Source organism: Grammomys surdaster, unplaced genomic scaffold (genome assembly GCF_004785775.1).
Source record: "Grammomys surdaster isolate TR1022 unplaced genomic scaffold, NIH_TR_1.0 591, whole genome shotgun sequence".
NCBI lineage: Eukaryota > Metazoa > Chordata > Mammalia > Rodentia > Muridae > Grammomys > Grammomys surdaster.
In genome coordinates, this window is record NW_021605010.1 from 140440 (window position 1) to 152674 (window position 12235).

The following is a 12235-nucleotide window of genomic DNA, read 5'->3' on the forward strand; positions in this document are numbered from 1 at the left end:
TGGATCATTACTTCTCCTAGCCCTTCACCCCTAATGATGCTGGCAGGTCTGTGACTACAGTGAAGGGGTGAGCGCTAAGAGGCATATGAGTGAGCCAAGGAGGCCAGAAGACTCTGAGGCTGTCTGTGTGGTGACAGTCTGCTGGTCAGGTAACACTCTTCCTTGAGACGGGGCTCTTCAAAACTAAATACAGTCAAGATCCCTCAAATGACCCAAAGGTACAACACAGTTTTTAGCTAATGTTCTGAAGGCTCATGAATGCTGACAGTAGCCTTGGCCTACACCGAGAAGGAGTGAGCCCTAAGAGACTGTACAGATCCTCTAAACTCTGAGAAGCCAGACTTAAACTGCCCCCCACCCTCACCTCCATCCCCAGAGAACCTGTGCTCCTCATTCTTACTGAGCTTCTCTCGGACAAAGGGGGAAGAGGTGAAGTCAGCAGAGTACTGAGTACAGCAAACTCTTCTGGCTTTAGTCACTTTCTACAAAGCCCAATCCAGGAAGTGGGAGGGGTCAGTTATTCTTGCAGCCTGCTTCACTACACCACATTGGACAAGATGTCATATGGTGGGTAACATCTGGGACCTGAGAAAGCCCCAGTCAGACAGATCAGTGAACGGATGACAAAAAAAGAACCAGTGATGGACTCATGCTGCCCTATGTTCTGAGAGGGTGCTAAGAGGACGCCATGTCCACCTACGGCTCATGCGACTCGCTCCTACGTGCTCATCCCAGCGCTGGCTTCACGTCAATTTTCCTGGTTTTCCAGGGCAGAGGTTGGGTTCAGTTATTTTGATGGCTGCCTTCACGGCTTAAACACAGGCCAGACTCAGAGGAAGCCAGTGGTGCTGGGTATCAGCACAGAAAACCACAACAACGACCAGGCAAATGACCTCCCAAGACAGAGCCTGACACAAATCTACAGTTTCTCTAGCCTCCCCTCTACACACACCCCAGCAGGGGATTTTACTTTGTGGATCAAACAGAATGGAATCAGAAAGGATCCATTAGATTCCCGAGCAAAGGCGTTAGATCTGGGAATGGTGACGCACATGAACAATCTAGGCATTGGGAGACTCAAGCAGGAGGATCCCAAGACCTACAACAGCTGGGCTCTACAGTGAGAGCCTGCCTCAGAAGGAATCAACTTCTTTTTTAAAATAGTGTCTTACCAGGAATTAACAGTTACAATTCAGCATTTTCAACAGCAGGTCTTTCCCCAAAACAGATTTAACGCAAGAAATGAAGCTCCGCCAGGCAGTGCTGGCGCACACCTTTAATCCCAGCACTTGGGAGGCAGAGGCAGGCGGATTTCTGAGTTCGAGGCCAGCCTGGTCTACAGAGTGAGTTCCAGGACAGGCAGAGATATACAGAGAAATCCTGTCTCAGGGAAAAAAAACAACAAACAAAAACAAAAACAAAACAAAACAAAACAAAAAACAACCTCATGTATCAGGAACACTGTCTTAGCCAGTTTCTTGGGTTTAGCTTCAGTTTTGCCACCAGACAAGTCACCTCCTCACATAAGCAGCAGAGAAACTGCATGTTTCCCTGCTTATAGAAAACGCTGTTCTGCAATAATACAGGCACGGTTTAGAGAGCCTGAGTTTAAATGCACAGTATGAGGTTTATTTCAGTCTCATACCCCTCTGAGCCCTAAGAGGCAGCTGTATGTGGCGAAGGAGCCCTTCCCAATGGGTAGTCAGTCCACTGGAGCATCATTCTTCAGAACAGAGGGAGGAGCACTGCACTGGACTCAGAAAGCTCTTCTTGGCTCTCACATTGTAAGACTCTAAGGCTAAAGCATTAGCACTCAGGTCTAAACTCTCCAGGGTGCTAGCACTAATACCCAGAATGAGAACCAAAATCTAGACTGGGTTACTGTCTTTAAAACCAAACACAACTGGGAGGGATATGGAGGCAGAAGGAACAGGAGTACAAAGCCAGTCCCAGCTCCTTTTTGAGTTTAAGACTAACTTGAACAACCTAGTAAGGATGGTATCTCAAAAATAAACCAAAACAAAAATAAAACCCTGAACTCCAAACAGAATAAAACCTAAATCTCAACCTCAACAAACAAACTAACTAACTAACCTTACCAGAAGGACAAAGGCCAGAAGAATTGCCCAAAACAAAGCTGTAAGGTCTTACTTAGATTCTGTTTCCATCAAGAAAGAAGTCAGGGAGCCTTCCTACCTGGGCGATAGGCTTGCTGCTGTGGTTCCATGTCTAGTGGTCTCCTATCGTAGCTTGTCTCATTTTCTTGCTTGATGACTGGTGTCTCATAGAATTGGTTCTGTCTGGTAATATTGTCCATGACATCTTTAAGATAAAAAAAAAAATCAGTTAGATGAATGCATTTGAAAGTACTGTTGTAACCAAGACATTATCTTCACTCAGGTAAACAGACTGTCAGAAGTCCACCTTCAAATGGAAATCTATTTAGGCAGTAGGTGTCCCTAGCTTTCTAAGGCTATGTCCTCTGTGTCTCAAAAGTCTGCAAACAGATCCACAACTGGACTCTATAGAAACTGAATACATTAAACTGACTGAGGAAGAAGTTCTACGGTTAAAAATGAAATGCAGAGTCAAAGAACTAAGTCCAGCTTGGTCTCTCGAAGCAGTACATCCTTAGAATAGCTTCTACTCTGGAGCCTAAACTTAGAGAAATGGGAGCTGCTCTAAGGATGTGCCAGGCACTTCACTGAGCTGTTAACACTGGTCTCTACTTTAAAGTGTATTGCTTAGAATTGACTTCAGGGCCCAGTCTTCAAAACTTGGGAGCACAAACCAGCTCTCTAAACAGACCTATTCACCTGTGACTTAAAACACTCCTGCCTGCCCCTGCCTCTTGATGTACTTATGATTAAATCTAGGGCCTCGTGCATGTGTCACCAACACAGGCAGTGCAGTGTACAGACCTCGGAATCATAATAGCCTCCAGGGTCACTAGGAGTAGACTCTCAAACAGATGGAGCTAGGAAGGGCTAGGAAGTGTTCTGTCGGATCAGGAGGCAAAGAGGGGTAATAGCAATAGTAACTGCTTATGGAATAGGCGCCATACACACATCAGACCCTGGGATACAGATGAGTATAAACCTGCCCCACTAAAGCATCCAGTTAAGGGAGACAGACACTTACACTACACAATTATATATTGGCTGTACATGAAGCACCAAGAACTAGGAAAAATCCAGTAAAGAACAGATAAGCCTCAACTCAAAGGATCCACAGTCAAAGGCTCAGCGGGGAGACCAGAGACCCTTCCTGGGGAAGAATAATGTCTCATGTGAAAAGCTGAGAAGCAGAACTACAGTGGAAACAAAGAGAGAACGGTATGAACTTAGGACGGACAGCATGCAGCTCTCCCCTGGGGTAAGAGTACCGATGGGTGTCTCCAGAGCCCTGCTAGAAGCTGTGCCAGGAGCAGCGAGGCAGAACCACGGGGAAGGAGACTATTCTGCCACTTGTTAACTGGATTTTTTCTCAGAGGACAAATACATCTGGGCACGAACCAGGTGCAGCCCAAAGGGAGGAAAGCAAGAAGTCATGTGGCTTGCTATACACAGTATCTGTTTACCAAGAATGAAGTACTAGAGAGGGAACCTGAAGGGGAGGGGTGAAGATGAATTTGTTGGGGTGTGGGGGATGACGATGATGTCAAGGGACAGAGTATCTCCTTAACTGGAACACAAGGCCTCTTCAAACTATTCTTCCTTCAGTCTCAGGACAATGGCTTCCCCAGAAAGCCTGTGTTCTTTCCCCCAACAGGGGATAGGCTGGCCTAGAGAGGATATGATGTTAGGGTCCTTTTCTACTCTCTATAACATTCCCCTAAAGACAGGCAACCTTGCTATGAAGCCCTTTAGACACACAATCTCAGGACTAACAACTCCAGGCGGATAATCTTCCCATTCCCACTTTACAAGGAGACCAGGCCCAGAGTGGGAAGGATCTGCTTACTTCACAAAGGTCTGCCAAGTCTACAGGTTGTTCTGAAGCATCCAACTCACTTTCCCAAGACCCTTCTGTCAGAATAGAAGCAAGGTTAAGGGCAGCATCCTCTCAGCTCTTTCACAAGCCTTTCTTGCCAGGGTTCCTCAGCTCTGGATACATTCACAGGCCACTCCTCCCTTCTTCACAGGGAACTGTCCATGGAAGACTTGTCAGCACATGGGTAATCCCTAACACTCTACAACCATCTACATCTAGGGCGACCCCTCACAGGATCCCACTTCTTATGAACAAGTGAACCAGATGCTAATCACAAGTTTCTTTTGAGGACTCATTTTTTTCTTCTTTTTACTGTTTAGTCCCAAGTTCTACAGTACCTTCTTCTCAGAAGAACACTCTAAGTGTTGGACGCCACAGTGTCTAGTTCTAAGTTCCCTCTCATACCAGGATCTCCTCTACTCAAGGGACTGCTCATTTATGCCAATCCTAATTCTTAGAGACACTCTGGGCTGATCAAGTTCCCCCATATCCCCTGAGTACCCCATCTCCCTGGGCACATAAGTTACTGTTTCTGGAGACTCAGGAGCCCACTCTTGGAAAGGGATACTCCCACTGCTTCAGCATGAGGCCCCCAGCCAAAGCAACAGGTTTCCTTTCTTTTTCATATCCTCCATGTTTCCCTCCCCCACATCTGCCAGAGCAGCGACATGACCCCTGGCAGACACAAGGGCCCTCTGCCCACCACACAGTCCATGCCTCACAACTCCAGCTACTCCTGTTTGGAAAACTATCCATAGTTAACAATGCAAGGCCATTCAGCAGAAACTATGGAGTACTGTCCTGAGAGTCTTCTCAATTCTAGACCCTCTAGCTTCTTTGTCTGTTAAAAGATTCTGTCCTTTCTTGTCACCATTTAGATCCCAAATCTCCTCTAGAAGCCAGCTAGATAGCCTAGATCTCCCGGTACCAAATATACAAGTTGTACCTGCCCTCGAGGTTGACCCTGTAACTGAAATGTAGGAGTTGGGATTTCCAAATCTTCTGCTGGTCTTTCATTATCTCCTAAAAGCTCACCTGCCAAACACTGGAGCGTTCAGTCCATGTTTGGGGAAACTTCCCAGCCTCGGACACAAATAGGTCCAAAGCGCCAATCCACCCCCCCTCCCCAGCACTAAGCAGACGTCCCAGTATCCCATCCGTGAGGAAAATCAAAGATCTTCTATCCTTAAAATTCTCCCAGTCCTGCACCCTTGGCCATTCTTCCCCTACCTGGAAATCCAGCTTTTGAGACCCAGCCCAAACGGTGGACTAGCACGGCTACCCAAGCTGTGAGCTCAAAGCTCAGCTAGAATCTCCCATTTTCCAAGACGACACCCCCGACACCCCTTTCCCTAAAGCGTCTAGTTCTTCCGACTTTTCCCAACTCAAACACACAAAACAGAACCCCCAAACAGTTTCCGGTCTCCGAATCCCAGGATATAAAGTCCTCCCCGCCCGCCCGCCCGCCCGCTCGTACCCTATGTCGCCTTAAAACAAAATCCATCCCCCCTCCACACGATTTCCCTTGCACCCAAGGCCAGGATCCGCCCTCAGGCTGCCCCGAGGCCCCGGCCGCCAATCCTTTACAGCGGCAGGTGGCGGGATCCCTGGATCCTCAGACCATCTCCTGGATCTCCGTGGAGTCGAGCTCCCGCGTCCCACAGCCCGTCCTCAGCCCGGACTCCAGGCTCCCCGGTCCCCCGCCCCGCGCACTCTCACAATGTCCGTCCGGCCCCGAGTAGCCGCCGGGCTCCGGGTGCGGCTGCAGCCCGGGCGGCGGTGGCTGCGCGGTCCCCTCCAGCTCGGAGCCCCCCTCGGTCTCGACCTCCTCGTTGTTGTGCCCAGGTAACCCCGGTTCGTCGTCAGCCTCGAGCTCCCGTTCGTCTTCGGGCTCCTCGGCCTCTAGCGCCGCCAGCAGCCGCTCAGCGAGCTCGGCCTTCAGGCCGCGAGTGTCCAGGCCGCGGCGCTGCAGCTCCTCGCGAAGTTCGTTCACCTTCAGGCGACGCACATCCATGGCCCGGGCCCCCGGGGCGGCCCCCGAGCCCGGCCCGGCCTCCCAGGGCTCTGTCTCCCCTAAACCTTGCCTGTCAGGAGGCGAAGGGGGAAAAAGGGGGGGCCACTCCAATGGCGGCGGCTCAAAATGGCCGCCGCCGCCTCCTCCCCCTTGCCCGTACCGTAAGATGTAAAACGAGTTTCAATTGGTCAGCGCATGGGGCAACGGGCGCGGGCCCAAGAACCAAGCCAATCACAGTGTGCCTTTCAAAAGAACGGTAGTAGGGGCTCAGGAGCTGCCTAAGAGGAAGCGTTAGCCTACGTTGAAGTCGCGGCCAGAGTGGAGGGCGGGAAAAGACAAGAGGCGGAGCTAGCACTGATTGGGTAGCGTCCGCGCGCCCGCAGCGGTACAGTCAAATGAAGAAAAGGGAGTAACGACTTGGAGCAATTAGCAATGAGATCTCAGAATGACCGCCCAGTCTCTCCGAGCCGTCCTTCCCTCGGACCCTCTGTAAAGCACATTCTAACTGGTCTTCATCTCACGCCCCTCGCGGAGGCCCAGCGGGTAAAATCACTACAGCCAATCAAATGCGGCGGGAAGAGGTCGGCCAACCCTCGTCTTTCCTGTTGTCTTTCGGAAACCGGAAGGAGATTAATTCACCGAGGGCCCGCCCCTTGCCGTTAGGGCGGTTTCAAAACAATCAGGCTCGCCAATCGCAGTTACTGTTATATTTCACCACCGCCATACCCTTGAGCGCTTTAGGAAACGCTAACTAGATTGGCCATTCTCGAGAGGCTTGCCTCGCAAAGTTCTCTGTACAGCAAGGTATAATACGGGATGAAAATTAAGTGGATGTGTTACTCATCGTTTGTTAGAGACACAGTTGCCTTTATGAGAAACAACAACAAAAGAATTGGTTCTGGAGAGCGCTGAAGGGTTGAAAGTAGGGGCTAGGCTAACAACCAGAGAAAAGTTGTTTGGTAAATGGCACCCCTCCCTTTGATAGCACATCCTCCCAGGGCGCTTTCTCTATGGTTGCTAGACAAGCCACTCTGCACGCGACCATAGAGCCTTCCCTCTCTGGACATTGCTGCAGAAGTTCGCGGCTTTCCATCTCGAATCCTCTAAACCGTTCACTTAATCTTGCTGTGTCTACACTGACCAATGCGCACACGAGGATCCGTAATTACGACAGGTAGTATTCATCCGTACACCTGTCGCCCCTTGCTCAGAAGACAAAAATTTAGTGACATAACACCGAGACTCACAATGCAAACGTGCACTGAAAACCAACCTATAGCCCTAACGCTCAACAAAAGCCACAAACACACTCTACTTAGATAGAGGCAAGCTATCCCACAATAAATAGGCATGGCCGACCAAAAGCATCAATTCAGGATAAGACTTCAAACGGCAGTGTAGGTGTGGCACAAGCATGCAGCATCATGCGACAAAGCTCCGCTAGAACAGTTCACACTACAAGTTTACACCACAGCAACCTAGACACACAGCACCCACTCAGCAGCGGGACAGACACTCACGTGGGCCCGAGGTTCCAGTCCAGACACCCCGCCCCTCGCCCACGTCGGACTTCCTCTCTCCTCCCAGCTGCCCACAATGATTTAAACACACACACACACACACACACACACACACACACACACCTTTGTGGCCCGGATTGAACTGTACCCCGTTCTCAAGAGCCACCACCGGGGGGCGACCGGACGCTGCATAGGGTTCTTACATCCGTAGTAGTCACAGCCTAGGAAAAAGTGAAGACTCAATCTTTTGTGCATCTGTGGATCGAGTTGTTCTGGTCCATTTTTTCCCTCGACAATTTGATGTTTGCCTGTGTGAGAGTCTGTTGTGCTAGTCTGGGCATATTTGTTTATTTGTTTTCTTCTTTATTAAGACAGTCTCACGTAGCCCAGGCTGGCCTGGATCTCTCTATGAAATCAGGGACAACCTTGAATTCTTCGTCTTTCTGCTTACACCTCTCAAGCGCTGAGATTATGGGCACCACATTTGATTCTTGAGTGTGAGTAATGCTCTTCTGTGTCTCAGTTACAAGTGTGGGTTTATATGCTCCTGTTACTGTGTGTGAATAATTAGGCCTTTGTATTTGTGGCTAGGTTTGCCTGAGTGTGTCTGTTACTTTGGAGTGTTTGTGTAAGACCCTCTCAATCTCTCTGTCTCTCTCTCTCTGTCTCTCTCTCTCTGTGTCTCTCTCTGTATCTCTCTCTCTCTCTCTCTCTCTGTGTCTCTCTCTCTGTCTCTCTCTCTCTCTCTCTGTGTGTCTCTCTCTCTCTGTGTCTCTCTCTCTCTCTGTGTCTTTCTCTCTCTCTCTCTTTCTCTCTCTCTCTCTCTCTCTCTCTGTCTCTCTGAGAGAGAGAGTATTCCTCAGGGCTTTCTGAGAGTTTGACTTTGCTCGGTTGTATATATTTGTCTATATGCATGGTTCATGTCTACCATCACTAATGAAAACATTCTCAGGTATCCCTCAAACCTTTCTTATTTTTTGAGGTTAGGGTCCCTCTATGTAAGCCCTGATGGCCCGCAACTAACTTTCCATCATCTTGCTACTTAGGTGTTGGGATTACAGGTACACACAGGAGCCTTTCTTTTCACAGTAGGGAAACTGAATCTCCAGGGGTCGGGGCCGTATCACAGTTGAATGGAGACAAGAGACAGAACAGTGATTGACAAAAGTTTTATGTGATCTGAGCCTCTCTGGAGGCACCAGAGTCCATACTTCAGAACAGGGACAAGGGACTGGCTCAAGGGGCAGCATGGCCCAGAAGGAGGGGAGATGACCCATCCCTTGGAGGAAAGGAGGCATTCCCAATGCATTGCACAGGCTCAAGGTGGGGTGCACCCCGCACTCGGAGAGGAGGAAGCATGGGTGCCTAAGGAGGGAAAGGGCTTAGGATGGCTGCAAGCTTCCATCCTTGGAATCGTACCTTGTGGGCCTTTAGAATCTTAGGCACTCAGAACACTGGATTCTTAAGTTATAGCACTTAGAGATTTAAGATCTTTACACATATGGATCCTTGGACATTTAATTGTGTGCTAGAAAGGCAGAAGGCAGCATAGAACCTAGAGGTGTCCAGCATTAGAAATGGTTAGAACTTTGGTGTTTCGTTAGTCATAATTAACTGTGAGCCTCTTATGACTTAGACACCAAGGACCCATTGTCTTGGACCTACAGCATCAGACAGTGCCTGAGATGAAGATCAGGCCAACTTGAGGGTTTGAGAGTTCAGTGATCTGGGATCTTGGGAGCATATGATGTGGAAGCTGAAGAATCTAGAACCTTGGAACAAATTTTAGATTATCGTCACATCGTATCTGTCTGGAGAATCTTAAAGCTTTTGAATTTCAGAGTCTAGACTCACATCTCCTTAAGATGCAGGATCTTATATAAAAGAATGTAGGGTCATAAGGCCTCAGAAACTGTGGTTCACCATCACTGGAATCTTAGAAATTAAAAAAAAAAGTTTGAAACATTATGATTTGGAGAATTCCAACATGAGCCTTACATTGTTAAATTGGAGAACAGTGTACCTTAGAACCTTCATCCCTAAAATTTTTAGAATTTAAAAATCTATAGTCTTCCACGGACAGGACCCTGGGCTCCAGAAAAATGAAGTCTAGAATTATTAAGCCTTAATTCCTGGAATCTCAGAGCAGCGCAACCTAAAACCACAGGGGCATTGCTAAGAATTATAGAACTAGAAAAATCTAGAGGCACAGAATCTCAGAGCCTTCAGACAGTGGGCCTTGTCCATAGCAACAGCACTTCAGACCTAGAAACCAGCATCTGGGTTCCATAGAATCAAAGACTCGTCATCTTTGAGAACTTTGAACTCTAAAATCTAGAAATGCTGGGATGGAAGATCTGAGACGATGCTTTGCGACTGCAACCCAACCCTTCTTGTTATGGATAGGGTGTTTAGGGCACAGAAAGCAGGACACAGCTTTCTGGACTGAATCTGAGAAGGGAGGGAAGGCCATTCTATAGCTGGGGAGAAGGCCTGGAGTGGCAGAGTGGGGTGAGCTTTCCCCCAGTGGCAGTGCCTAGCTTGGGTCCTGAGAGAGTGTCCCAGGTGGAAGATTGTCTCAGGCTCCGTCCTCCTGCCCCGGAGGTGCTGGGCAGCCTCTGTCAGCAGACAGAGTGGGTCCTGGGGCTGTAGAAGGACAAAGGACATAGCGTCCAGCCGAGTGGACGTCAGCTGCAGTGAGACAGCTACAGGAATCCTTAGGATCAGGTTGGGTTGGGGGGTCAGCTCCTCCAGCAGCACCACGGGGCTCAAGGTGGCTTCCGCCCTCATCCATGTTGACATAGAGGATTTCATCGGGCTCCTGAGCAGGGGGCAGAGCCTTCAATGTGTTCTCCAAGTCTTCCCGGAGTTCTGCAAAACTTGGCCGGTCTCGAGGGTTCAGCTCCCAGCACCGGGACATCAGGGCATACCTAATGAGGGAAGGCAAAGGGGGCAGACTGAGCAGGGGCTCAGAGGGGAGCATACTAGAAGTTAAGGAGAGGATTTAGGGCATTCAGGTGAGAGAACCTGGGAGCTAGAGAGAGCATCAGCAATTTAGGGGTGTGTACAGGAATTTGACAGTGCCAAAGCTTCTGAGGTGGGTCAGGAGACTCAGGAACTGGGAAGGATCTTAGGTCTCCGGTGGGTTTTTTTTGTTTTTTCGAGACAGGGTTTCTCTGTGTAGCCCTGGCTGTCCTGGAACTCACTCTGTAGACCAGGCTGGCCTCGAACTCAGAAATCCGCCTGCCTCTGCCTCCCAAGTGCTGGGATTAAAGGCGTGCGCCACCACTGCCCTGCCTCGGGTGTTTTTTACTGAGAGTTTGTTAGGGCAGAGCTTCCCAGTGTGGCCACACAGAACAGACTCTTGTACCAAGGCCTGGCCTTGCTGCCACTTACCAAGCACATCATGGGAGGGTGGGCGGGGTAAGACCTATGGGAGTCCAGAATGAACTAGAAGTCAAATGATTTTCATATGCCCTTACATTCTTTGACACTCCATTCAAAAGCTGAGACTAAGGCCCCTCCCTTTAGGCATAGGGATTTACTTCTGGCTTAGCAGAAGAGATGGCGCACATATGACTTCTAAGACTAGGTCATAGAAGGCAGTGCAGCTTCCCCTTGCACATTCTCTTGGGTCATCTTGTAAGGAAGCTCAAGAAGAGGTCCCTTTTGTTTGTTTGTTTGTTGTTTGTTTGCTTCTTCATATAGCCCTGGCTGTCCTGGAACTTGCTCTGTAGGTGAGCTTGATCTTGAACTCAGAGAGCTGCCTGCCTCTGCCTCCTGAATGCTGGGAATAGAGGCGTGTGCCACCATACCCAGAATGAGCTTGCCACCTTGAAATCAGTTTTCCAGTGCCAGCTGCTGCCTTGATAACCTTGTTCCAGACCTGCAGCAGAACCACCCCACTAAGCTGCTCTCAAGACACCATGAAACAAATGTTGGGTTTAAATTATTAGATTTTGGCCAGGCAGTGGTGCTGCACGCCTTTAATCCCAGCACTTGGGAGGCAGAGTTCTGAGTTCAAGGCCAGCCTGATCTACAGAGTGAGTTCCAGGACAGCCAGGGCTACACAGAGAAACTCTGTCTCAAAAAAACAAAAAACAAAAAACAACAAAAAAATTATTAGATTTTGGAGTGTAGCAGCTTGTACAGCAGCAAATAATATGCCCTCCCCGAAGACTTCAACTTTCTCATCAGCAAAAATGGGGATAACGATGGCACCTCTCTACTTCCTGTGACTGTGGTAGAGATCAAATGAGTCAATACAAGCAAAGCACGTGCCTTCCAGTAAGTTCTGTAAAAGATTAGCTATCAATCTCATTCTCTTCAGCTCTAGGAGTGCCCAAAGGAAGTATGGGGAATCTGAATCCCCACCTGACCCAAGCAACATCCTCCTTAGCCTCAAAGTATGGGCTCCATGTCACGCCTTTCTCTGCATGCTGGGATGCTGCAAAGGTTGTAAGCATATCCTGAAGTTTCCTGCTAGCAGCTCAGAGTTCTGAGAGTCTGGAGAAGGTCAATAAAGCAGAGTGGAGGGTTTTGCAAAGGACCCTGGGTGTTGAGGCACATGAGAGGTGAGGGAAAGGGCTACCCAGGAAGGTTGTATGCAGTTGTTCATTGCTTAAGAATACGTGGCTGAGCTGGGAAGGGGTTGACCCAGCTTGCCTTCCACACAACCGACAGAGCTGAAAAAGGTACCTTTAACAGA

The 12235-nt window shown here is 49.1% G+C and overlaps 2 protein-coding genes across 8 annotated transcripts in view; both read right to left on the minus strand.

The window, feature by feature from the left end:
- Hnrnpul1 (heterogeneous nuclear ribonucleoprotein U like 1) overlaps nucleotides 1-7604 on the minus strand; it is a 32222-nt gene extending 24618 nt beyond the window's left edge. The window contains exons 1-2 of one of the 5 annotated variants that reach the window (XM_028781954.1): nucleotides 7528-7604; nucleotides 2197-2322 (exon numbers count right to left, since the gene is read on the minus strand). In XM_028781954.1, the coding sequence (XP_028637787.1) occupies nucleotides 2197-2317 (121 nt within the window). In that variant the 5' untranslated portion in view covers nucleotides 2318-2322; nucleotides 7528-7604. Of the gene's footprint in view, nucleotides 1-2196; nucleotides 2323-5712; nucleotides 6327-7527 lie in introns of those variants that run through there. The other 4 variants (XM_028781950.1, XM_028781953.1, XM_028781949.1 and 1 more) reach the window with 4 other exon arrangements.
- Nucleotides 7605-8680: 1076 nt separating this feature from the next.
- The window catches only part of Axl (AXL receptor tyrosine kinase), a 30434-nt gene continuing 26879 nt past the window's right edge, over nucleotides 8681-12235 (minus strand). For 2 of the 3 annotated variants that reach the window (XM_028781959.1, XM_028781960.1), the window contains one exon: nucleotides 10106-10457. In XM_028781959.1, coding sequence (XP_028637792.1) covers nucleotides 10106-10457 — 352 coding nt within the window. Of the gene's footprint in view, nucleotides 10458-12235 lie in introns of all 3 variants that reach the window. The other variant, XM_028781958.1, reaches the window with a different exon arrangement.